A 26,944-nucleotide genomic window follows, 5' to 3' on the forward strand; every position below is an offset into this window, starting at 1 on the left:
CTGTCGTTGAGTCCATGATTATGCTCCCGCAGAGATTAATTTCTCAGTGACCATCAAAACATTATGTGGAGGACCTTTTGCTGTAGCTTTACTTGTCACGTCAGGTTGTCCCCTAGCATGATTTCGAGTGAGCTGGGAACTGTAGTCTGATAAGGCAGCAGGGGGTAAAGGGGTTGTTTTACTCTAAAACCACCCCCAGCCTTTGTGACTTTCTGCCATGCTAACTTTTTTTGGATAGTTCAAGCACATTTTCCCAGAACTGACCACTTACTGAGAAAGCATCATCCAGCAGTATAAGGAAGCAAAACACCTCACTTCAGCAGTTTGAAATCACTGTATTTTCAAAAGTACTTTCAAAACTAATTTATTTTCTAGATATTCCATTTCTTAAATACAAGGATTTATATTTGTGTAAGCTGAAGCTGGAGATATAAGCATTGCTTAGGAAACATGACAGTAATGTTTGCAATGCAGTGTTGATTTATCTAGAAAGACTAATATATATTTAACATTCCATCCAGTAATAACAAATACCGTACTTGTACAATAAAGCTTTCAAGATATAAATATTTAACACTTCATTTTCAGACAAAGCTGAACAGAAATCACAGCAAGGGAAGCTGGTGAGATTTTCAGCCAAAGCTGACTGAAATGTAAACAAATGACAGATTAAATAATTTAAAATTATTTTAGGCACTCATACATAGGAAAAGGCTAAAAATACCCAATAAGTTCAGCTGCCTGATTTCCATTTCATCCAGTCTGGCTTCTTAAACAAAGTTCACTTAAACCTGGAATTGCTGTAGCACCTTGGGCCTTGGGTTCTCCATAGCCAATGTAACATGCATCAATTGCATGAGCTGAAAACAATGCGGTAGAATACATATGCAGACATTGCTCTCTCTATTAGGACTGTGAGGTCTGTCTCTGGACTGCCCATCCAAGGCATCTTTGTCTGGAATCAGATTTCTTCACCTGACTCCGCATCCCAGCCACAGGACTCCAGCTGCTCATCCTGTGGAAACTCAACCTCAATGTCATAGATGAAATCTGGGTCATCCTTCTTCTTCCTGTTCTTTTCGAAGAGCTCATCCATGATGCTCTTCCTTTTGGCTAGTTCCTTGTCATCTAGTTTGTTCATATCCTCTTCTGGGTCAATGGTCTCTTCCTGCTGAAACTTTTCCAAGCTCTCAGCCAAGCTCTCTCCTCCCAAATGCCCTTTCAGCAAACTGTACAGCTTCTGTAGCTGATGCAGTGAGACTCCTTCTAGGTACACCTTGTGACGAGGGTTATTCTTCAGCTGTTCGGCAGCCATGCTGCAATCTAAAGAGAAAGACACGATGAAGACTGACAGCTGCAAGCAAATCTCTTCCCATAAACAGATCCTCTTCCCCCAAACCCTTACAAGCGAGACCTCCAGACTTAGCAGAGCCACCACCCAGGTTATAAGACATAGTCTTGGGCTCCTTGGGGGAGAGAGTGTTACACCAAAACAACCCCTCTTTGCACTCCCTGCATGCTCGTAAGAAGCTATGCAGCAGTTACTAAAAATGTTGTTGCCAACTAGCTGTTCCTCTCACTGTGCCTGGAGGGGACTTGGGGAATGCTACAAGTAAACACACCACACCTGAGAACTTGGAGAAGTTTCTGACAGGCATGATGCGCTGGCGAGTCTTATCCTTGCTGTCGTCTTTGTAGATCAGGATAATGGATGGAGGCTGAAAGCAGACACCGCACTTCTTTGCAACGTAAGTCATTACAGTTCTTGTTACTGGCTGAAGCGTGGTCAGCTTTATCAGAGATGTCCTCAGCGATGGCAAAGCTCACTGAAAAACAGGAAAAGAAAAAACGGGAAAGAAAGTGTGAGCATCTCTTGGTACTGTTCTTTTTATCAGGGTTAGAGTGACCCAAGTTCAGCAAAACCATGCAGCCAAGGTCTCAGTCTCCCCAGTTTCAGTGGAAGCTGAACACGTCCCTACATGCCCCGGGTGCCAGGGTGCAGAGTGACTCCCAGCTGCTGGGTTATACCTCTGCCACTACTTGGCCAGGATTACGTTATCACACCTAAGTTAATTCTTTGATCTACCACCTAAGTACTATGTAGCCAAATGATATCTAAAAGATGGGGGGTTTAATATTTATTCCTTTTTAAAAGTGAAAAATGTCATAAAATAGTAAATCAATGTATTACAGTTTCTTCACAAACAACATTTACTGCATCTTGTATCCATTGCTCTGGAAAGCCAGGAATCACTTACCTACCAAACCCTTTTCTGCTCTAACCACCAGGCTTTTAACTTTGTGTTGCCCGATAGTTCATATGAAAGCTCCAGGTGTGACTTCAGGGAGAATCTGATTTTTCAGAAAAGATATAATTATACACTTTTGCTGTAAGCTGATTTGAGCATATTTGGAAAAAAAATCTTCACAAAAATGCAGATAAAACAAAAATTTGAAAAGTCTTGGAACCCCACTGAAAGAGTTTCCACAAAATCAAATCTGAATGTTGCAAGAGATATGCAACAAAGACAGAATTCCATTATACATAGTTGTGTATATTATACATATTTGCTTTGAAAAGATACAAATTGATTGATATGGTTGAAATATCCTTTCTTTGTCTCCGTTTCTGTCACAAACCTGGGGATATCTCATACTCCTTGTTTCATAAAACCTTGCATCCATAATGTTGATGTACGTAACACTGGAATTCCCCTTTTCTTTTTGAAAGATTTTAAGAGGAGGGGTACCTAGTCAGATTTTGTAAAGCTTTCTTACAGTTTCAGAGTGACCTCAATATAGCAGCATATCTGTGACCAATGACAGATGGGACAAAGAGAGAGGAGTCTCAGGAATGAAGACCAAAACCAATTAAACTCCTTATTAGGCAACAAAGAAAATATGAATTCATTTCAAAGAGAGGAGATGATATTCAACTGTACTCCTTCTCAAACTAAAACACACCATCAATGAAACTGAAAAGCTGAGAATTTACAAGTGACAAATGGAAATGCTTTTTACACAGCACATTACCGCCCGTAGAGCTTAAGCTATAAAATGTTCATGAAGGTCAAGAATGTCTTAAGAATGTCTTCAAAATGCTGAGTTGCTCTGTGTGTGTGCGGAGGAACCGGGAACTTTTGCATTACTTAAACAGGGGAGAAAAGGGGTTGGTGGGGAGGAAACACTGACTGTCACACTAAACTTATGGCTACCTTTATATAGATAGCAAGAACATACTGTACAAACTAGAATTTCATTTTTAAGTAAGGACTACTGAACTCTCAAGTATCAGTGCGTTGGTCAGCTACTACACGAGTGAGGTTAGGAAGCTAATCCATAATTATGCTTTTTACTCTTCTCTGAAGCATTTTGTCTTGCAACAGGAGAGGGGGAACGTCAGTCTGACTGGCATCAGCAACTTCTCTTTTTCTGCCTTATCGCATTGGTCCATCCCCAAAATGCTGTTGAGAACTCCCCAGCGTCAGCTCTGCCCTTGGCTCCAACACCTTTTCGAGTCAGATGAAATATTAGAGGAGACTTAAAGATCTAAATCTGCTGCAGATCCTCTTTCCCAGCTTAGTGTACCAACACTGAATGCATGTGTTATTTTTCCCTTGGCTTTAAATAAGTGAAAATATGCCAAAGGTGAAGGTTATCTCCTTCTCCAGCTACCCTACAGGCTCCAGTAAGGCAAAGTAAGAAATTATACCCCCAAAATGAATGTATGTCTCCAAATCAAGGCAAGTTGCATTAATCTTCAAAAAGTACTTCAAATTCGAGTTGTAAAGTTAAAAACCACATAGGAAAGAGTTCAAATTTGCAGTAATTTTCTCAATACTGAAAATGAACTACAGCTGCTCTACCTTTTGCTTTTAAATAGTTCTATGAACCAGGTAGAAAAGCAGAAGTCTCTCAAGAGCCACTTTCACTATCTTAAAATGAGAAACGATACTTCAAGCTGAACTGAAATGGCTTTTCGAAGGGTGACGGGCAATCACGAGTGGACCTCTATCTCTGCGACGGCAAAGAAATCCTTAGACAAGAAATACAAACACGAGGAGCAGCCATTCAGATCCCCGTAAAAGAGGGGAACGAGGTTTCGTATCTTCAGGTAATGCGGGCGGAGACCTTCGCTACCAGAAAGACTGGTTTCAGTAGTTCTCAAACACAAATAGATATTTTTTTTTTTAACCCTGCCAACTTCGATGCTGCAGCAGAACTGCTTCTGCCGCTACAAGGCCGCTTTTCTATCGCTTGTTTCCGCCAGACGAGCAAACCCTCGGGGTCGGGCGCGGCCGAGGCCTACACGTTGAGAGAGAAGGGAAGCGGGACAGCACCGGGTTCGGCCTGCCCGCTTCTCGCCCCTTCCCCTCACCTCAGGCGGCGGTCCCGCGCCTGGCCCGGCCCGGCCCGCTCCGCTCCGCTCCACCCGGGCGTCCCCTGCGCGGTTGCCACGGCTACGACCGCGCCGCCGGGCCCTCGCGGCGAAGGCCCCCTCTGGGCTGTCCGCGCCAGTCGCCTGCGGAGCGCGGCGGCCGGCCGGCGCGGACCTGCGCACCGGGTGGGAACGACGGCGAGGCTGAAGCGCCGGGGCAGCGTTTAGCGGCGGGTCTCGCCGGCGCCGCGGAGCGAGGCGGGGATAAGCCCCGCGGGGTCAGGCGGGCGCCGCGGACCGCGACCGCCATGGCAGCCGGCCGGCGGGCCGAGGCGCCGCTCCGCGCCTGGCTGGCCGCGCTCCTCTGCGCCCTCCGTAAGTGCCGGCCCCGCGCTCTCCTGAGGAGAGGGAGGTGCTGAGCCCTTCTCCCGGGGATCCAGGGGCGGGAACGCCCAGGAACGGGTCGGAACTGCGGCAGGGAGGGTTCAGACTGGGCGTTCGGAAACATTCGTTACCCAGAGGGTGGTCAGACACTTGGAGCGGCCTTCCTGGAGAGGTGGTCAATGCCCCAAGCCTGTCAGCGTTTAAGAGGCGTTTGGACAATGCCCTTAATAACACGCTTTAACTTTTGGTCAGCCCCGAAGTGGTCAGGTCATCAGTTGGACTAGATGGTCATTGTAGGTCTCTTCGAACAGAAATACTCTATTATTGAAATTAATAATAGAAGCAAGCAATTTTCCAGATTAGGTAACTGAAAACCAGCTGCAATACGTTCTGCAAAATTTCACGGAAAGCCAACGTCACCTTGCTTTAGGTCTCCACTCAAGCAGATACTGATGTTGTCCATAAGACAACTGGAGTTTCAGATCTAAAAGGGAAATCCTGTGGAAACAGAGAAAAAATAAAGACAAGAATGGCTGTAACACAAAGTTCAGTGTTAAAATCTGGATCTTACAGGGACTGATACAGAAGTAGGAGATAAGGAATCACACCTTATGGGGGTTGCAGTGGGGGAAAGTGGGGATTATTACAGACTCCTCAGTAAAAACAAAAGCACACTTTGGAAAGTTGCTCTACTGGGAAAAAAGGAGAGATACTTCAGCCTTCGTGGTAGCTGGAGCTTGGTGTTCTACTGACAAAACAGCTGGTGGTCGTACTAAATTGAAATACTGTTTCCCTTTTGCTGTGAGAGGTTTTGCAGAGGATGCGCTCATAGATTATACGACTTCACTTGTTAAAGTTGTGCGCCCATGTGATAATGATGTGTGCTATGCTGTAAACACCGTTACTCGTTTGTTTTGTGTTATCTTAGATGTGTGGGCTGCTTGTCAGGATGCCACTGTCACGCAGGAGCTTCTGAAAGAGGGGTTTCACAGGTAAGTTGTCACCCTGGCGCTGCATCAGAATAACGTGCTGGGTAATTTTACGTGTGAAGAAGCTTCTCTTCTAATTCATGCACAGTTGTATCAACTCACTGAGCTGTGATCTGTAGGCATGGCAGGGCACTAGGAATATAGTAGCATGATCAAGTAATTAACGATTACAAGCGATAGTGGAGGAAGAACAGGAGGCCCCTTTCTAAGATCTGTGCAGAGGCCGTTGGTAATTCTGAGAAGTTAACAAAGACGTGAAACTTCATTTTGGTCATGAATGTGGTGTTAGGGTGAACTACATCACCCTAAACGGAGAAGGACAGCATGGCTCGACAGGGGACTCTTTTCTGAATTTGTCGCACATAGTACGTGAGAGCTGCATCACACCTCTGCACATTTGAGAGTTACATTTCTTGGGGGGTTTTGTGCCATCTTTTGAAGTGCAGGTATAAATGTTTTGCTTCTGTTGCTTGTTTGAAGGGACCTGCTGGTGAAGGTAGAACTCGGTGTAGTGGGGGAAGATGCAGGAGGATGCGCAGTGGCAGCTAGAACTCATCTTCCTCCAGGAATCTACGTGGATCCCTATGAGCTGGCGTTGCTGCAGCAGCACAATTTAACAAAGGTAACAACCCCAAAGCGAAGGCATCTGACGTTTACTCAGATAATGACAAGTATGCTCAAGAAGTTGTAATTTCTGGTCATTATCTGGCTCGTTGAACCAAGGTGATTAATTCCTTTTCCTGGAAGGAGATGCTGCACAGTATCATCTTCGTGACATCTCATTGTATCTCTCAGCTTGATCAGCATCATCCGGTGCAGGGCCTTTTGCGTCACACGCTGCTGATATTTGTACACACAGGCATGTGTACTGGGGAGCCACTGCTACTCTGCTCACACCCAAATGAACAACTATGGTAAAAGCTATTCAGCTTGAGAAGAGGGAAGGTTAACCCCCACAAAAGAGGCGGTGGTGAGCTCTAAGTAGTGTGCTGCACATTCGGACTGAGTAGCTTCACAGCTTCATTTTCATCACAGTTTTCCGTGTTGCTTTCCAGTCTTTGCTTTGCATTTTGGTTAGAGAGATGTGCTAAGGCTGTGGCTTTAATTCACTAGGGACTTAAGCCCTTAATTCAGTTAAAACATACAGCTGCAAAGACTGGGCAACTTCTGCTGTTGGGATGCTTGCAAGTGCTAGTATTGCCTTGCTTATAGGCATCATTAAGCTAATGCCTCTTAGGTTTGGCTGTAGGCATGGTTGCACTGTAAACTTTTCACACGTAAGAATCACTCATTGGAGAGGATCTTGAAAAGTTATTTTGGAACAGTTTAAGGACAGAATTTCCAACTTGATCTTCCTGACCGTGAAATCAGGCCCAGTGTTAGAAAATAGAATGAGGAAAATAGTTTTCCCGTCTGATGCTGCAGTAGGTTACCGCAGCAGACAGTGGCCTCTTCAATCCCAGAATCATGCACAAAATGTTCATACTTTTTTTTTTCCAGCATCCCTCCCTTGTGTCAATTCTGATCACAACCACATCTGTGTATTTCTCCACTTGCAGGCAGTGTTAATTCCTGATGTCATTGATGTGGAGGCCCCTGAGTACTTAGCTACAGATCTTCTTCTTCTCCTGTACATGGAACCTGACCCTCGGTGCTCTCGCTGTTTTAAAGCTGCCTTGCCTGTGCATGGGCGGTACCACCGGCCAGCAGAAGAGAGTGAGGAAGCATTGATTGTTCTGAAGAGCCCAGAAGTACTGGTCTGCTGCTGTGACAGTGAGATTGTCGTTATGTGTTCTTTTGGGGAACAGAGGAATAACCGTGGGCAATCCAGAGCTTGGAATCTGTCTTCTGGAGATGGAGCTCTCAGTAGTCATGTGAACACAAGGGGAAGATAGTGGCCCTGATAAAGACCATGTTGTCTTCCTCTTTGAATGCTGCTGCTGCCTGGCCAAGGGCAGATTAATTGTCAACAGGCTTCTTGGTGTTGCACTGCTACCATTGTACCCTTGTACTGTAGCAGGCTGTTTGGGCTCTTGTGCCTGAAAGTGTTGGCAGTTGGTCTGTTTGTCACTATCCCAGCAGGGCCTGGCTTGTTAAAGGTCAGCTGCTCAGACTGCGTTTTCACAGCGTTTCTCTTGGCAGCTGAAGCCATGCGGGGCGTATTTAATATTCACTATCATGTATCTAGAGTAATCAAAGTATTCTGATGGTTTCTAACACTTTCTTCCTGCATTCCCTACATATAAGGGGGGAATCTAGAAAACTGTGTGCCTGAAGGTTAGAATGGTTGGAGTCTCAGACTCCTGTGAAACAAGAACCTGATATCCACTGACAACAAATATTTCAGATTACATGGACAATGAAATCCTACATTTTTGCTACAAATTGTATTTCCTTTCACAAAATCATTCTTGCTAGGTGCCAAGACACATGCGCTAATGATTCTCAGCTCCTTTATCTTCACTTGTGTATTATCTGAGCAGTGATTTTCTGGGATAAATTTAGGGGCAGGGAAGACTGCCTGGTCAGTTAAAAAAGAGGTGTGAAATCTTCCCATTTTTTTTCCACATTTACTACTTATAAGCAAGAAAACATACTTATTATTAATATGAAAGCATTTGAAGTATTGGAGGGGAGTTCTTCTGTGTGCCAACAGGAGGTCAACAAGGAGAAATGGAAGAATGACTTCTTTGTTTTGGGGGAAGAGAAATTGTAACTGTGTGGCTAAAGTTGAGGGGTCTACAGGCCAATGATGAATTCTTTGCCCTGTTAAGGACAGAAGGCCCAAGATACCCCACAGGTGAGATTCTTTCTTGGGTAGCTACTGTATCAGGAAGAGAAGAGTTGCAAAGTTCATTAAAAGGACTGCCCCGGACCACTTTAACCGTGCAGGTTAGCTGGTACATTTCTGTCAGTGCTGTTTCACCTATTGCCTTTCAGGGAGGAGATTCTGTCAAGCTGTTGTGGAGGAAAGATACCTCATTTGGAAAAGTCTTGCAGGCCGTATTGTCTGCATCCTGCTGACGCATTAATGTCTTCCGTAGATCACCTGTCAGCAGAGTGTTGGAAGCCTGCTGAAGTGGAAGCTCCCTGTTCGGGCAAAACTGACAGCCCCTGTCAGTGGTACAGCGTAACGCATAAACCTGTGAGTTCTTATTTCTGGTGGGAATTCTTGGTTCTCATTTAACAATTGCTGCCTTTTTTCTGTGGTTAGCAACTTCCATAGCACAGGAACTAATCTGTAAAAGAAAAGACTAGTTGTGTGACTCCTCTTTAGGGAGGCTCCCTTCTTCCTTTCTGACCAGCTTTTAATGGGGGTCATCCTGCCCTTCTGACATGCTTGGGGTCACTCTGTGCTCTTCTAGTCCTTTATGGTGGCTGCTGTCCTCACCTTTTTTTTTTAATAGTTTACTTGGAATTCTAGGATGTAATTGGTAGTTGTCAGATTAAGAAAGGTCATTGAAAAATAGGTGCTTCAGAGGAGTGGTAAAGTGGAAAGCTACTTTATGATCTAACTAAAGAAGGGTAAACCCCCAGAGATTGAAGGGATAACATCTTAAAAAAAGGCCACTTCTGATTGGTTGGTTGTTATCTGATTGGCTAAGTATCTAGGAAAAGGTGAAGTTTCTTTATTCTGTGTTCAAAACCAAGGAAAGTTGGATCTTTAGTGTGGTCAACAACTGCCTTTGATACTCAAAAGGGTTGCAGTAGTGTAGAGATTCAGAAATAAGACTAATTTGTCTTGTAACAAATCTGTTGTTTTTGTAACACACATGCCTTCCTATATTTAAGATACCTGCAGACATCTGGGATATCTGCTGCTCTTGTCCAAAAATGTTTTTGAGCTTCCTCCACACAGTTGTTTGCCCTGGAGAAAACTGGCTTCTCAGTGATCTGAGAAATGCTCATTCTGAGAGCTTCTCTCCTCCATGCTGTATTACATCCATATCCTCAAAGGCAAGCCTATTGTAAGAACAAAGATACAGGAGATAGAAATGGCTACCTTTTAAAATGGTAGCAGGTAAATTTACTGAGCTTTGCACTGCAGGAGCGGCTGGTGCTCTGTTTGCTGTAAATTGAAAGGTGATGTCCATCTTGGTTTTGATTTTGAATCCCAGAAGAAGCCTTAGCAAAGGGCTAATTAAATAGTGGTCTGGTTACTAATCCTCTAAGTTGCAGTCAAAAAGAAATAGCTTGTTAAATGCATGTAATCCATTTATTTTCTTTGTAGGCATATGAGGAATCGATTTTGCAGGTTCCAGTGGGGCTCAGACAACATAGTTCCTTAGTGTGTGTCGTGACTCTTCTTGCCACGGTGCTCTGTTCCACTCTGATTCTCGCAGCTGTATGCAAACACGGACACTTCTCCCTCATGACGTGCTCAGAATAAAGAAATATGGAATGGCTGACCTCCATCCAGCAAAACTAACTGAATATTACATCAGCTTCCTAAATTATCATAGAATCATGAATCATTTAGGTTGGAAAAGACCTTCAAGATCATCGAGTCCAACCATTAACCATGCCCACTAAACCAGGTCCTGAAGTACCCTGTCCACTCGCTTTTTGAATACCTCCAGGGATGGTGGCTCAACCACTTCCCTGGGCAGCCCATTCCAATGTTTGACAACCCTCTCAGTAAAAAAAATAAATTAATCCTGTTCTACTGTTACTTATATCTTGGTAACGTGTGAGGGTCCTGTAATGGGTTATAGTTCCCTTGGCCTAATTCTTACAAACACCTTTCACACACCAGAAGACTGTTTTGGTGCGTTATCAATAGACAAAGCAGATGGAGGGGTAGGAACAGCGCCGCAAAAAGCTGGAAGGACCGCCACTGTTTTGGTTCCGATTCCCTCCCTCTGGCCCAGAGTCTGCTTCAACTACAGTGCTACCTCTTGCAGAGGTGTTTGTATTTCTTGAATTTAAACCAATGGACCCGGGGCTTGGTTATTAAAGGTCTGAAAAACATTAGCTAGTCATTAAAGCTGCTGAATTTTAAGCTTGTTTACACTGCCTAGATGGGTTACATATGAATTTGTGAGAACAGGAGAAGGCTTAAATAATCTCTCCTGTTCTAATAACTGAGAGGGATTAGCTGCTTTTGGTCAAATTAGTTAGAGCTGAAGAAGTTTAAAAAATTTGAAAGAAATTTCACCCTATTTCAGAAGTGGAAAGAGTAAACCTTGGAAGATGGAATCTGGTGAAAAGATACTAACTAGAAGCAAATATTTAGAAGACTTGCATTCAGCCACCAGAACAGTTGCTAAATACAAGGAAATGGAGAGGAAATTACTTAATGGAAAACCTGGGTTGTTCTGGATTGACAGAAGAGCTCGGCTGCTGTGTCTAATTGTCAGTAGGTGGCATTGTGAGCTTACAGTAACTCCTGGGGACTGTTGGTGGAGAAAGTAGATTTTATTCTCTATAAACTGAGAGTAAGTTAGTAAAAGCAGGTGATTTTGGGGAGTGTGTGTGTGTGTGGGATGAATGAAAATTATGGTTTTCAGAGTCCGTCCTCCTTTTGAGGGCTCTGTGTGCAGCCGAGACTTCTCATCAGCAGAATCGTCCTTTCATTGCTGTCCAGCTGTAGCTTCAGGATCCCTTGGGCATCTTTCTGCTTCTGCTGGAATTCAATAGAGAGCTCGTCTTGTGATTTCGCCCACGACAGGTTGGCAAGTGTTCTGACACTGGGCTCTTGTTTTCCCTTGACTGTGCTGAATGATGATGGCTGCGCCAGTACTTCATCCACTACCTCAGAGGAGTCATGCATTGCATCTGCTTGGGGGAAGGGAAGACTTGAAGAGAACAATTGCAGAGGGATTTGGTGGCCTGTTTAACCACATCAGCACAGCAGGGCTGTGGACCAGTGTTGTAATGCTTGTCTCCAAGTGGGATTTTTAATTCCCACAGTTGACTTTGTTCTTGTGCTCTCTCTCTTAAGCAGGTAAGTAATTCTGTGTTGCAGTCAGACCCTTGGAATGGCAACATCCCAGATTGTCACTCAGCTCTGGCAGGTCTTTATCGCCTGAAAGCTCACAGGTTTTTTTTTTTAAACATCAGATAACAACAGTTAAAAATCACAGGTTGAATTCCTTAGCTAAAGCAAGCTGCCCAATATCAGAACCTAGTGAAAGGAAATGGTAACGTCTTGTGGACAAATGAGAAAAAATATTGCAAATGGCAAAAATACATAAGTGGATGATCTGGAAATCTGTACAAGTGAGGATGTGAGAATGGAAACCCACATTAGTGGTAAGATGGTGTAGGAGAAACTGAGGCAGGAGGGGCCTGAATTACAGGGGGGCTTAGTGCTGTCAGTACTGAACAAACAGTTGACTTCAGAACAGTTTAAATGTGCACTGATCAGTTTGGTTGGCACGTGGCTCACTAAGTGTATCTACAATTCATTGAGATCCCACTGATAAGCTCTTCAGCTGAACTTGAGTAATACCGATTCTGATTAATATAAAATATGAAAGAAATCGCAGAACTTCTCAATGGATGTGTGTTATGGCAAATAGCAAGTATTTGCTGTTTTTAAATCCATAGCATTTTTATTACAAATACAATAGCCAAGGTTTTCTTTAAAAGCTGTAAATAAGTTTAATAACTATTGTAGTGTTAAGTATGAAGGAATTTGCCTTCTAAAGTTTCTCTCTCATACCAGAAACCAGTGTCATTAAGCAAGCACTGCATTTACCAGGCATGCCCTGATGGTGTGCCAGGCACAGGAGGACGCAGGTGCCAGCCCTGTGGGGATCACTGGCAGATAGGGAGGACGAGCTGTAAGGCAGTTGTTTCCCTGTGGAAACGTTCTGGCAGCTTTGGAGACAGAAGTGAGGTGGCTCCGAGTTCTCAGCAAGGGAACATAGATACAAGGGTCGGACACAAACATATCCATCATTAATGTGTGTAAGGACAGAATTAAAACAATGAAAGGGGAAGGGGCACGTTAGGACTTAAGACTTTCTGAATTACAAATTAATGGGTCTAACAAAAAGAAAACAAAAAACCCCTCCTAGCTTGTTTAAAAAGACGTGCCTGGGGAGGGAGACAGGAGAATGGGAGGGGGATAAGGATTCTGAAAATGGTTTGGAGCAGGAGCTGAGTGGGTTTAGGGGTACAAGGCCGAAGCAGCAAGGAGAAGTAAGGTTACCTTACAGGGAAGGACAGTAGAGCTGAGGCAAGTGTGAAGTTCAGAAATCTGCTGTGGTTTCATGAGAGGTACATGCAGACAGGAATTAGCAAAAGCTTGATCCTGGGAGGATCAACTATGGAGTTGAGTCAGAGTGGGAAAGTAACAAAGCAATACGCAAAGAGAAGCGAAGACAATGTCCTTGCCCACAGTAGGAAGCAGACCAGAGTGGTCTCCAGCAGCCACAGCAGGGTCACTTTGGAGTATTGTTCCTGGAAGAATGGGGCTGAAATAAGGTAGGTCTGTAGGGGCAGGTTTTCTGTGATCACTGGCTCTGCAGTAACTCTGCGGAGAGTAAGCGAGGAGATAGCCAGGAAGCATTGGTTGAAAGCAACAGAAGCTGGAAAGTCTGATTTGCACTCTTTGTGCCTGGACCTGCATGGAGGTTTGAGGCCTTAGTGGAAGCTTGCTATTTTCCCCCCAGACCTTTATGAAGAGGAGTTGCCTGATGCATATCCTTCTCCTTCGAAAAGAAAAATCAGATGTTGCTTCAAGTCTGGACCGACAGAGGAGATGAGGTCCAAGCTGCAGGGCAGGTGGATGCTTGGGGAAGTCATCTGGAAAATTAAATGTATCACAGGAATTTTGGGGGAGAAGTCTTGAGGGCACGTATACTGCTTTCTCAGCTGTGTTGCTACTGCATCTCTTGGAACCTGGGCATCGGACTAGTGGCTTAGGTTGCTGATGGTAGGAGGTGGCAACATGGAAACCTGCCCTGCATCCTGCTGCTGTAGCTAACACATGCTGCTTGCATCGGTAATGCTGAACCCTGAGCCGCCTGGACTTCTGGACCTGAGAAGTTAGTGGGAGAAGGGTTTATTTGTTGTCAGCTGTATTGATACAAAAATGAGCCCCTTCCAGTACCTTCAGGGCAGGAGGAAGAGCAAACATAGCGCAGAGGAGGAACACGAAGCATGTGCACCTTGGCGCTCTTGGACACCCTTCCCAACTTCCTGGTTGCAAAGCAGGCTGGCTGCCACCAGCCCCGTTACCTCAGCGAGCCGAGGCGGACCTCGAGGAGACACTGAAACACAGCATGAAGCTCCTGTGCTGTGCCGAACCGTTTTTCCTCATGAAATGAAGCACTGAGGAAATAATCTCAAATTTAAATGCCAGAAGATGGCAGCAAGGGGGAAGAAGAGCTGCTTTAGAAGTGGCTGCCTCTGTTTTTCTAGGGTGGTGGGCTTTTGTCCCTGCAGCTGACTATATTCCACCGCCCTAGGAAGAAAAATAAATGTTACATATATATATATTTATATTTATATATATATATACACACAGCTTAGATGACGTGACCCGAAAACAGCACCGCTGCGCCCTGGGCGGGAGGGGAAGGAGGCCCCGAGCAGCGGTCCCGCGGGCCTCTCCTGCTCCCCTCCCAGCCGGGGCCCTCCCCGGCCCTCAGGGGGCGAGGCTGGGCCGGTAGTTCCGCGCCGTGGGCACCGCCCGGAGACCACCCGCTCCCTCAGGCACCGGCTCGGGCCCGCCGGGATGCGCCGGCGCCGCGCTCCCCTCCGCGAAGCGAACGGCGGGCTGCACCTCCCACCATCCGCCGCTTCCTGCGCGGGCGCGTTGCCCGCCGGGAGTTGTAGTCGTGTGGGCGACGCCCCGCCCTCGCGGGCTGTGGCCACGCGCGGCGGTTCCGCTTCCCCCTCCGGCTCCTGCCGCCGCCGCCGCCGCCTCGGTGGGTCCCGCCGCCGCCGCCGCCATTGCAGAGGCGCCGTGTGGCGGCCGCGCCCCGCTCAGCCCGTCCGTCCCCCGTAGGCGGCAGGCGCCGCCCCTGCAGCCCGGTGAGTCCGCTCTCACCTGCCGGCCGCGCCTGCCTTCCTTTGTGGAGTCCCCCGGGCCGGGCCGGGCCGGGCCTGCGGCGGGCGGCGAGCTCGGGGCGGCGGCTCCCCTCACGGCTCTTCCGGCAGCGCCGGTCCGCTGTCCCCGCGGCCTCGGGCACCGAAGGCCGGCGGCCCGAGGGCGCTGGGCCTCCTCCGGCTTCAGGAGGGCGGCGGTGTGGGACCGGAGCTCGGCCCTGGCTTCCTGCGGGCCTCGGTGGGCCCCGCCTCGGCCCCCCCCGCCCCCGGGAGCTCCCGCCGAGGGGAGGTCGCCGGCCCGGGGAGATCGCCGGCCCGGGGGTCTCTTAATCCTTGGCAAATCGGTTAAAACCTCATTAATCTGGGGGGGTGGAGGGGGAAACATCGGTGCGGATATGGCCGTTGTAAATCCTTACCGAAAAAAACCTGCATAAATACAGAAACAGAGCGCAGAGCCCTCCCCGTCCCGTGCAGCGAGTGCAGGCGACGCAGGTATTGCGGCAGGTTGTTAAATGCATCGGTTGTCTGTGCAGCCGCTGTCCTACCCGGATTGCCATTAGCCCGCGTCTTTCCGTGCCAGTTAAAAACCGTTGCTCTTTGTGCACCTCACCTGCTTGGGTTTTTTTCCTCCTCCCTGCGTTATCTGCTTTATTTTTGTTACTGCCTTCTGTATATTCTGTCAAAGCTGTGCAGGACGGTTGTGGTGTTTAATGGTAAGCTGGTTGGGGAGCTGGGAGAATAAAATTGGTTTTAGCCTGGTATGTGTGAGCAATTGCCCAAAGGTTTGTTTGGGAGCGGAGAGTTTGTCAGCTGGCTTTCCAGGAGCAATGTTGCCTGTAGCCAAAATAAACCAGTTCATGTGCTCCCTTATGGTGAGTGAAGACAGTCCGGATATTGCAGCATTTTAATAATAATTATTTTGGGGGTCTTGCAATAATAGCAATTTTAGGTGCGATTCAAACATGGCATATTGTGGGTTTTTTTATCTTCTTATTTCTTTCTCTGTTTTTGTCTTTCTCTTTTTTGGTGTTTTTTATACTTGAAAAAGTGGGCCCACTCTTGTGAAAGTCTAGGATCTACTTTGCAGTATGGAGTGTCCTCACAATGTGAGCCCTGGAGTGGTACCTCCCTAAAAAACCAGGAAGTAGCTACTTCATGATTCAGTTTCTTCATTTAGGAGACTGAGGTAATTTAACTCACAGGGGTATTGTGGAGGCAGGTTAAGAAATATCCGCATGTAACCAAATGAACTGTTCCAGTTTTATGTTACCAGAGAACTGACGAATTCATTATTACAGACTAATAGACTTAAAAAAAATTCACGGAGTAATGTTTCAGAGGAAGGAAAATCCTTACTCTAAAGTTCACTGGTTGGATGTTTCAGTTCTTGAGGCCAGAACAAAAATGATTGAGAAAGAGTAACTCATATCTTCAGTGTTGTCCAAGTTGTACGTGGGATTTGACTTGGCTTTGTGCAGACATAGTTGTTAAAACAAAAATGTTGGGCTGTTACGTGGGGAATAACACTTCCGTCTATGTATCTTGCACTTTTTAACGTGGTGCAATGTGTTTCAGTGCATCTGAGGCGTGCTCTCTGAGCTGCCATGCCACAGCTTGTCAGGGGCTGATTTACTGGGATGAGATTTGTACTGAGTTACAACTTGGACATTTGGCCAACTGGGGGAGTTTCTTTCCAGAGGCACCTGCTTGTGTTACCTCTTTGGGATGGGTGCTGGAGTGGAGGGGTGAATGCTTTGACCATGTATGGCAGGTCTAATCTTGTGCTTATTTTAAAATGTATCCTTTTAAAAACTCATGCATGCTTGCATTGTTTAAGTCAGCCTTTCAGTTATGGTTAAAAGAGAAAATTATTCAAGCACCTTTGGTTTCTAAATAATTTTAAAATAAGCGTTAAGGGTGTTGATGCTGCAGATTTTGTTCTTCTGATGGTATGAAAAGCCATAGGGATCTGAATCAAGGTCTCTGTGTTTTATTAATAAGAGATACGTCTGCTTCAGAGTTCTTGCATCAGTCTTGGGTTTGGTGGGGTTTTTTACCTCTTACCTTTTATCTGTTTTCTGCATTAGGAGGTTTCTGAGGCACTGAGAGCTTCCCTGTGAGTTTTGTGCCAGTATATTCTTGTTTCGTACAACATGCACATTTATTGACATATCTGCGTGGCAGCCACAACAAAGAAAAAGCTATTTGTTCTGAAAACAACCCCCAGTTATAGAGATGTTGTTCTAGATGGCCGGGCCCAGTGATAACACCAGCAGGGATGCAAGGCCTGGGGTCAGAAACTGGGATGCAGGCAGGAAGCTTTGAAAGTAAGTTGGCTCACCAAAGCATCCAGGAGGAGGAGGTAGTGGCGGCATGGTGATGGGGAAAGCAAGAGGAAGGAGAGGTCTCTAGCGGCCAGGCACTGTGTATTAGCAAGCATCTAATGAATTGTATTTCTGCTGGCAGTTGTGAAGAGGCAACTGAGTTGCCAAAAGAAGGCAACTTTCCCTTCTTTTTCTAGAAACATAGTTGCTGCGATCAGTTCTACTCTGCTCTTGTCAAAGAAAAGGCACTCTCTTGGACTAGGAGAGAAATTGAGAAAGGCTGCAGCAAACTCTGCTTTTAGTTTTCCAAGGTCGCACCTCCTTTCTAAATCTAAATCAAATTTGATTGTCTGGCCAAACCTTGGAGAGAGCTGTGTAATTGCATAGTGTCATCTTGGAGAGGTTTCCGTATCTGCTGTGGTAGTAACAGTAACTGAAAGTACCTTTTCAATTAAGTTTAACATCACAAACACTGAGGTTACCACTTGCCCTGTGAAGTGCAGTGCTACTAAAGGTAACTAATCTCTCCAGGCACTTGGGTGCCAGGCTGAGCTACCAGGTTGACTCTTGGAAGCGATACAGTCCTCTTAATGCAGCGCTTGGTCCGTACTGTATTGATTTTGCACCTTGGCAAGGTCAATTTGACTGGGGAAGCACCATGGAGGAGGCTGCATCTCCTGCAAGCTTTCGGTATTTGCAGGACTACGTTAGACAAAAATCAGTGTTTTCTCCAGCCTTCTGGCATAGCAAGGCCATAGGGGAAGGGGTCCACATGCATATGCAGGTGTGTGTGAGCAAGAGGGGAAGCTCTGGACTCTTGATGTGGTGTGAGGGCAGCTGGGCTTGTGCAGGGGGACGGTAGGCAGTACATGGGAGAGAGGAAAGGAGTCTGGGGTACTCGCCTTGTGGCAAAGGGCAAGACACCCCTGGGCAAGGCACTGGTTTTGAAGGCAGTTTCTTTTTAGCAAGGAAACATTGCAGCATTCCGTGAAGGCCTGAGGATTCTTATTGTGCTTTGCTGTTTGGAATTAGGGTGTCTTGAGGTTGCTGTGTTGTAAGATTTTTAGAAAGCTCTTATTTACATTTAAATGCAGGTGGTAGGAGGTAGGGGATGTTTTCAGGTGAGAATAAGAGATCTCCTAGTGACCTACCTAGCCAGGGCCCAGATAGCAAGGTGTAGATTGAGCTTATATTCAAGCCATACTTCACCGCTTAAGACTTATGAGATCTCAGAGTGCGATCTCATGTAAAGTTGTGCCTTACTTTAATTGGAAAATACACACTTCAGCGCTTGTATTTTGGCTGAAGTGGTAGACAATGTCTGTCACTGAGAGTTGGAAACACTGGTTTTTAGTCCAAATTCTGTATCTGACTTGCCAGTTTTTCAAGTCAATCATTCTTTCTATTTTCTCAGCTGGGAACAGGGGTTAATCAGACTTTGAAAATGTCTCACCTGGCAGGCAGAGATGTAAATGTTAGGAACAGGTCTTAAAATTGACAGGAGTTTCATTTTTGCTTTTTAGATAAATTTTGGGTGATTAGATGCACTATCTGTGAATTCACAAAAGGAGTTCCTTATGCCTTCGAAAGGCTGAGGTTATGGTACATCGAAACACTTCAGAAATTTGTGAGGCTTCTTTTTTTCTTCAGGCAAGACAAGTGGATTTTAAAATTCTCAAATTTATGTATTTAACTGATATACATGAATTTCAAAATCCTTTTAAAAATCTTCGCTTCGGCTGCTAATGTTGTACTGGTGCTTAGAATTGTTTTAATGAACACACCTTACTAGTGAAATACGGTTATTTTTAAGACTGCTAGAAAGTATTGGGTGCTTTGTATAATAGATAGGTCGTCGTTTCCCAAAAGATCTAAGCCTGGCATTGGTGTTGGTGTAGCTCTGGCAATGACAAGTTTAACTGAAGTTGAATGCTTAAGCTGCATGAGTTTGTTCCTGAAATACTGGATGTCGTCCTGGAAGATATGTGCTTACCTGTTGCCAGCAACTGTACTATATTTGAATTTTTGGTCAGGGCTATTCTCTCTGCCAATTAGCAGAAATTGTTTCCTATCTTTAAAGGAGTAATTTTGATAAGAGAGCTTTAATTCTTTATAATGTTATAGTTTCATTTCAAAGAAAAGCAGCTGTAAGATGGAACCAACATGTTAGGGCAAGGATGACTGTGATTTAAAAATGGTGTCCTGTGTTAAGAAAAGAATTTAACATAATGTGAAACAGAATGAGGGCAGCTGGCAGGTCTATTAAGTGATGGAAATACACTAAAAACTCTTTCCAATTCAACTTCTACTTTTTTTTTTTCCTGAAGTTTTCTGCTTCCTGTTTAGGTGCTGGATGTTTGACTCTGTGTACACGCAGGAGTTTGTAACCGTCAGCATACAAAGGCTTTCCCATAGTTTCTTTAATGAATGAAGTTAGAGTTTTATCTGATAGTGTAGGGTTTATTTTAGAAACAAGTGTAATACCTTCTAATCTAAGTTGTATTTGTTCTTCATTTACAATCATTTTAGAACTGCTTTAACCCCTCTCTTGGGGTACCTCTTGGACAAGAGCGAGAAGAGGCTGTTTCTGGAAATGCTTTTTAAAATCACCTTTGAATGTTTAAGCCCTTTCCTTTTGAAAAGGTCTCCAACAAAGTGAGAACCTGGAGGAATGAAAATACCTTTCCCCTAAGCCTGTCTACTGCAAAAGGCCACCCTCTTTTAAATTCTTTATCAAAATTGAGGAAAAACAACTTCTGGCCCAATTCCAGGTGCTGCTGAAAAGGACCTCTTTGGAATTTAGGAGGTCACAGAAAGGATCTCCCTCTTGCTACGGACAGGTCATCTCAGTCTGACAGCCCAGAGGCTGCCTAAAATGCCAGCAGCAAATACTCCCTGAAGGTGCTGGAGGAGAAGGGACCAAAGGACAAGAACAGTCATCCATACAGAGTCTCAGCTATGTGTCCATAAGTGATTTTTGGCCAATTCATACAGGAACGTTGCTCTAAATGCACACGCTAAGGCAGTTTTCCCACCCTTGTGTTGGTGTGCTGCGAGCATGCAGAGAGATGCTTCCTAGTTCAACAGCAGCTACTTGGTGGCGTAAAAAGATGTGATCTTAGTTTTGCAGCTCACGTAGTTTGGGAATACAGAATGTAGCAATGGGGTTAGTGGTCAGCTTGGGAAACGTTTGGATCTTAGTTGAGTCGTCTTCTGAACCTGGCCAACTTCCTATGTGATCTCAGATAGCTGTTACTGTGTTTGCTTGCTTTGGGCCAAGAGGTTGATGGCAGTTCATGACATACTTGACGTTTTATACTAGTGTTAAATAAGCTGAGTGCTTAAGATTTTTACCAGGACATTAAGTCCACCTGCTGTGACTGTAAGGGTGCTGCTTGATTTTACACCTAGGTAAATATGAGAACCAGCTGTTGGGTTGGAGGGGGAAAGGAGAGGGTCTTGCCCTCCCCAGACCCCAAACAGTTGTTTCTACCCACTCAGATGAGCTAGCGCTGTGGCATCCCTGAGTCTGTGGTGGTCTGCATCAGGGAACTAAACTGATGGAAAAGGAATCACTGATGTTAAACTTGGCTTGAAAATTTTGCTCAGTGATCTGACACTAATGGCCCAGATTGTGACAGCTGGAGAGTTGTGTGTCTGGCTTTCTTCTCTTTCTGCCTTTTTCACCTGTGTTTCCAAGCTTTTGGGAATGTTCCTTCAGATCAAACATAAAATGAAGAAATGGGTGTTTATTCGTAGATCTTATCACAAAATACTAGCATCATTTTCTATGGCATAGAAAATAGGTTTCTAATGTTGTTAAATGATTTATTACTTTGCAAGAGGCCTTTTTTTCAATGTGTGAAATGCTAGCTGTCACTATTAAAAAAATGAATTATGTGAAATGTTTGATTTTTCACTAAGTGTGAAATACTTAGTAAAAATTTTTCTGCTTGTCTTCTTGCTTTTTCCACTGAATGGTGCAAGTGATATCCAGGATTTTCAGAGATATTTAGCAACAAGAACAGTTAATTTTAATCTGGTGCTAACATGCTGAGGGTCTCTGATACTAATGTCCAAGCTTATGAAGTAATTCTTTGTGGTAAAGAGGGCCTCTATGGCCGCTGTCAGGAAATTCATGCAAATACCTCCTCCTGATGTTTGTTTCTGGCATGTTGCAAAGAATATGGCAGAATGGTGGGTTGAGGACTATTTTGCAGTAACCAAAGTATGTGTTGGCAGTGCCGGTGACTCATTGCTTTTGTGAATGCTACTTTTTCTTTCCAGCTCTTCTAGACCTATTTGCAGGGATTTTATATATGTGGTATGGTACTGTTTTGGTTGGGTGTGGTTGGTTTTTGGGTTTTGGTTTTTTTTTTTTCAGAGGGGATCGGTGTTGAGATTTTTAGGTATAGATTATTTTTCCAGGTAGCTGTTGGAAATGGAAAGTAAAAATTCAGAATAGTTCAGTACAGCTGGTTTGGATGCTTTCTTCACAAACAGGGCTCTGTGTTTTAGTGTGTGGTTGTGATGTCTTTTATTTTTTTATTTATTAATAATTATTCCATTGTAAAATATTTTACTTCCGAGAGGTGTAATACTCATTATTCTTGGCTTGTTGTGTGTACAGTGGAAAGTCTTATGGTCTTTTTGCAGCACAAGCAAATTTACTCATGCTTGGTAAAACTGGATTGAATATTACTCATGGAAGAAGTGAAGGCACCTGGTAAACCTATATGATAGCACATCGACAGCAATATTACTAGAGCTTGGACCATCTAATGTAATAAAGTCTTTGTGTCTTAAAAAACATTAGAAAGAAGGGTTGGGGAATAAAGTAAAAGAGTGAACGATAAGTGAAAATACCAAGATGAAATGACTTCTAATTTAGTTTAATTCATGGTAGTGATGATTTTGCTACTCCAGCAAAACAAAATTTGTATTAACACTAACAGGATTTAAATCATTTTTTCCGCTCCTTCATTGCTGCTAAGAGATGCTTGTCAGGCACATGGCTGGCACTGACTTTTATCTTGTAACTTTTTAAGCATGACTCTTTGGGGATCCTCTTTGCCCTGCTATTGAAAATCTTTGAAAGTTAGTCTTTGGCAGTACTTTTCTACTAGGTCTTATTTGTCTAAGTGACTGGTGATGGTTGTACTTTACTTCCTTAGCTCTTTCAAAGCCCACGGGCCAAAGTGAGATGCCAACTTCCTAAATTTAAAACTGCATCTTAACTGTAGAAGTCCCTTTGTTTCAAGGATCTTGGTCCAGAGTGAAAATAGATGTAACTCTTGTTCCATGTCACTCTGATTATTGAGAGTGATCATGTTTCCTACACTGCTGAAAGAGCTTTCTCTTCCTAACCCTTAACTGTTTTGTCATTTGTTAAATAACTGGTCAGTAATCCTCAACATTTGGGGTCTTAATTGTCCCTTTCTTTTTTTAATGTTTTTAATTTCCTAAATGAGGTATGGGTATCATCAGTGCTTTCTTTTTGGCTTCACATGTACTGCCCATGTGCTCATTCATATCTGGTCAATGGTGGATGATGGGCCGGAGCTGGTGAAGGGCCTGGAGCACAAGTCTTATGCGGAGCAGCTGAAGGATCTGGGGTTGTTTGGTCTGGAGAAAAGGAGGCTGAGGGAAGACCTTATCACTCTCTACAACTACCTGAAAGGAGGTTGTAGTGAGCTGGGTACTGGTCTCTTCTATCAAGTAACTAGTGATAGGATGAGAAGAAATGGCCTCAAGTTGCGGCAGGGGAGGTTTAGATTGGATATTCATAAAAATTTCTTTACTGAAAGGGTTGTCAGGCATTGTAACAGGCTGCCGATGGAAGTGGTAGAGTCACACCGTCCCTGGAGGTATTCAAAAAACACGTGGACGAGACACTTCGGGACATGGTTTAGTGGGCAGGGTGGTGTTGGGTTGACGGTTGGACTCAATGATCTTAATGGTCTTTTCCAACCTAAATGATGCAGTGAGCAGTGTGGCGATAGACTGGTGGCAAGTGACTGCTCAAACTGATATTTTGTGGTCTCTCTCTCTTTGTTGCCAAGTTTAATAGAGATCTTTATCTCTATGTTACTCAGTTGAAATGGCTTACTGAAATTCACTTCCTGTTTTCTTAACGGAATTGAAAGGACCTGAGAAAATTTTCCCTTAGATGACAAGCTGTTGGAAAATTGACCACTTCTAAAGGTATTATGTTAGGGTTAACTTTTTCCATAGTTACAATGAATTTTATGTGAGGAGAATTTTTTTTTTAATGAAAAAAAAAAAGTGTGTTTAAATTTTCATAATCACGGAATTTGTAAGTCTTCCATGCTCATTTGTTGCAACAAAATGTTTTACGCCCTTGCTCATATGTTCAGACTCACTGGTAGCAGCTAAGAGTAATGAAATGAAACATGAAATGTAAATGAAAAAGAGGAAGACTTGGAAGGTGTAGAATTGTTGTGCTGGGTTGGGCTGTCCATGTGTCTTGCCCAAGGTGCTGTCTCTTCTTGATGGATATTGGCTTCAGTGTAAGGACTCTTTTAAATGGTGTTTTGGAGGTGGGATGTGGCCCAGGACTTGCTTCAGCTGCTCTCTGCAGTACCCTGGTTTTGCAGTACCTCCAGATGGAGTGGATTATCAATTATGCCTGCCTGATATATCCTTCATCTTCCTGTGATTTTAGGGCTCAGGTAGTGCTGAAGATTAAGGTAATGCTATAATGCAAGTCTTCAGTTCTTGTGTTGATGGCACAGCATGAGCGATGTCTTCTGTTTTTTTCATAGATTATTATCATGCATCCCTTGCAATGGCATTAGAACCCCTCAGATAAGTGGGGTATCTCTTATTTCTATTACAGTAAATAGCTTTAGGGTTTTTACTGGGGTGGTATGCATGCATGTGAGGACCTTGTGGACGGAACCCTTAATTTCATGGACAGGTTTTTGTGTTTTGCAGATGGTAGACATTAGTCTTTGAGGTCTGTTTTATGTGAGTTCAGTCTCATCCTCACAGACACCTTCAGCTGCTTTATAATTGCAAAACTGTTATTGGAGGCAAGATAATAAGGTAAAACTAGGTTTGAGAACTGCATCCTTCTTGTGTGTAAATGCCTGAGCCTCACAAAAATGCATTTTCTGAAGCTTTACTCTTGCTCTGTAGTATTTCACTGAAATCTTATCATTTTGCCCATAAGAATTTCACTCATTCTTTATTGAACAGGTACATAGTTATAATATGTGGAACTGGAAGGGCTACTTAAGATTAAATTTCTCCAAGTGCTGCAGTACTGCAGCATCCTTGCCTAGACAGCCCAGGTGTTACAGCTTAGCCGTGATGGCTGAAATGCTAATAGTATAAAACACCCTAAGGAAACACTTTGAATAGTAGGTTCAATAGGATCACATTTACAGTTGCTTAACATCTTGTATAAATTGCCAAGAACCTGATAGTTAGATGGCCAAAGATAACCTGTCACCAGCGATAGAGACCTTTCAACAGTGTTTGCTCTTTTATATATGTTTCTGTGTTAAACTCCTGTCATAATTTGTACAATGATATAAGCAGCTTTTGAAGTTCAATATTATGTTTTGTCAACTGTTTAAATATTATTTTAACTCGACAGCTTCCTTTGGAAGCTTCACAGGGTGCTGGTTATCCTGTGTTGTTGTAATTTTCACAGTCCTTTTGTCTATTCAGTTGGTAACTGTTGTTCATTTTGTATTTTTATTTTTTAAAAAGTATTTCTTGCGCTGTACAATCAATTTTTGTGGTCCTGGTGCTGCAGCATCCTATATAAACAGTTGTAGATGGCTAGAGACAATTTGTGTCTGTCTACTTCTCCATCAGTAAAGCAGGGATAAAATAGTAACTTCTGTGAAGTGTGCTAACATAAAATGGTAGGATGTATTACATCACTTTGAAAATTTGATAAATTTGTTTGACGACTCATAATTGGTGTTTAAACAATTGTACATTATTTACATACATATATGTTTAGGATAGTTTTGTCATACATTTGATTTGTGAACTGTAAGAAGTGTGTGTAGTAATAATACATAGAAGAGGTTGGTTGGGGTTTTTTGTTTGTTTGTTTTTTGTTGTTGTTGTTGTTGTTTCTGTTTACTGGCTCCTATAGTTGTCTTGTAGGCTTGGCAAAAATTAGTTTCCACATCAGCATACGAGGAATAAAGATATGTTGTTTTTTAATTATGATACAATTTTAAGCTTTTTTTGGCGGATTTTTAAAATATGTTTTGATTTGTAGCTTGTGCACCAGTTCTAGTTGATTTGGATTCATTTCTTAAGCATTTTGGATAAAAACCTGTTTATGAGTGAGATGAGTGAGAGAAGTAGTTTTACTATAAATGACTTAAAAAAGAAAAATTAGAAAATAAGTTTAAAAACTAATTCTGGCAACCAGTTTTTTGAATGCAAATCGTTCATTCTAGCTTCCAAATGAGTGCTTTGGCTCCCTGAAAGACATACAAGAACATTTGCCCAAATTTCAGGGAACTGCTGTGTTAAACTGTACTTTAATATGTTGCTTGTAAGCATGCGATTAATTTTAAAGTAGAAAACCTGTAACAGCATGTGAGGCGAACCAGGGCAGTGTCACAAAAAGAGTACTGGAGTGTGAACACAGGTGAATGATTTACAAAGCCAGTTTCCCTTGCTCACTTTCCCCCATGTATTTCTAGATATTACAGCTTGCTGTTTTTCTGTTGATGAACGCAGGTCTTCATGTCCAAAATTTTATGTGCGCAGAGATCTTAGAAATTCATGTTGATTTGAGTTGTGACAGCTGCAGCTTGTGATTTCTGTACTGTTTATTGCTGTTTGAAATAATGAGGAAGGGATTGCCTGTGATGTTGTACAATGACTGCAGAATTTGGTTGTATGCCCCATCTAGGTGTCTTTACCTCTCCTAATAGAGTTAAATATGCCAGGAAAAACCAGGCTAATCGCTTGTCTCTTTGTATAAAAATTTGTAGAACTTTAAACTTCAGCAGTGTAACGAAGTTATGTCTGAATGTGACAATATTGAAACACTCGTACAAACTAGCTGTGGGCAGAACCAGTGTTAGTGAGGTTTAGTGGCTGAGCTCTGGGGAGTATTTTACTAAGATCTGATGCTATCCTACAGCCCTGAGCTGCTGTTGGTAGAGAAATGCTGGGGTGACCCTTCCTGAGTGTGTTGCTTTCTCATTGATTTTGTTGTTGTTTTTATTTTAATAAATTGTCAGCCTCACTTCCAAACTTACAGGATGCCCCGCTTCCCCATCAAGATCTATGGCTGGCTATTGCTAACTGTCTTGCAGGGAAACTACTTTGCTGTTGTCTGCTGTTCCCAGTTTTCCTCCAAGTAACTGCAGCAATCAACCCTGCTTTGTACTTTTCCTGTTATCAGAAGCAGTCTGGCTGTGGTGGTGGGGGGATTATCAGTTTTGCTGATACGGGCAGGACCCTGGTTAGAGGCAAGAGAGCCAGACCTTGGCAAAAACATTAGTGGCAGCAGTGCTATCTGCAGCCTTGGGCATGACTGAACCGATCGATGTTTGTAGGTTATTCGGGTGACAGTGAAGTCTAGAAGCTATGTGTGTTTCTAAGAGGGCTTAAGGCTTGTACAATTTGTGCATACTAGCCAAGAATAGCTTTCCCAGCTAGGGGCAAGTGAACTTGCCTGGTGCAGAAGTAGGATGCTGCAGGGAACTCTTCTCGTGTAGGAGTTTGAGCGTTTGAAGAAGTCATTGTACTTGTCTGTCATGGCACAAATAGAATATAATTCTCCCAGGAGAAATGATCTCTAGTTTTCTGTATGGTGCTGCTAGAATATGCTTAGGAAATTAGTTGTGTCCACCCACGCC

The 26,944-nt window shown here is 43.8% G+C and overlaps 3 protein-coding genes across 5 annotated transcripts in view; 2 read left to right on the plus strand and 1 right to left on the minus strand.

The window, feature by feature from the left end:
• Positions 1-70: 70 nt before the first annotated feature.
• On the minus strand, positions 71-4,522 carry CEP19 (centrosomal protein 19). Its single transcript, XM_049802881.1, has 3 exons — positions 4,379-4,522; positions 1,628-1,826; positions 71-1,323 (listed from the first exon to the last, which is right to left on the minus strand). Exons 2-3 carry the CDS (start codon positions 1,755-1,757, stop codon positions 962-964), a joined length of 492 nt encoding a protein of 163 aa, XP_049658838.1. The 5' UTR covers positions 1,758-1,826; positions 4,379-4,522; the 3' UTR covers positions 71-961.
• A 156-nt stretch (positions 4,523-4,678) lies between these two features.
• Positions 4,679-12,019, plus strand: PIGX (phosphatidylinositol glycan anchor biosynthesis class X). Its single transcript, XM_049802880.1, has 6 exons — positions 4,679-4,753; positions 5,691-5,754; positions 6,232-6,373; positions 7,311-7,524; positions 8,796-8,896; positions 9,983-12,019. The coding sequence occupies exons 1-6, from the start codon at positions 4,687-4,689 to the stop codon at positions 10,139-10,141; spliced, it is 747 nt and encodes a 248-aa protein (XP_049658837.1). The 5' UTR covers positions 4,679-4,686; the 3' UTR covers positions 10,142-12,019.
• A 2,565-nt stretch (positions 12,020-14,584) lies between these two features.
• PAK2 (p21 (RAC1) activated kinase 2) overlaps positions 14,585-26,944 on the plus strand; it is a 44,059-nt gene continuing 31,699 nt past the window's right edge. Inside the window, exon 1 of one of the 3 annotated variants that reach the window (XM_049802871.1) lies at positions 14,585-14,739. The gene's annotated coding sequence lies outside the window, so the exon portion shown is untranslated. Of the gene's footprint in view, positions 14,740-14,821; positions 15,247-23,214; positions 23,283-26,944 lie in introns of those variants that run through there. The other 2 variants (XM_049802873.1, XM_049802872.1) reach the window with 2 other exon arrangements.

The sequence above is a fragment of the Accipiter gentilis genome, chromosome 6 (assembly GCF_929443795.1).
Source record: "Accipiter gentilis chromosome 6, bAccGen1.1, whole genome shotgun sequence".
Lineage (NCBI taxonomy): Eukaryota > Metazoa > Chordata > Aves > Accipitriformes > Accipitridae > Astur > Astur gentilis.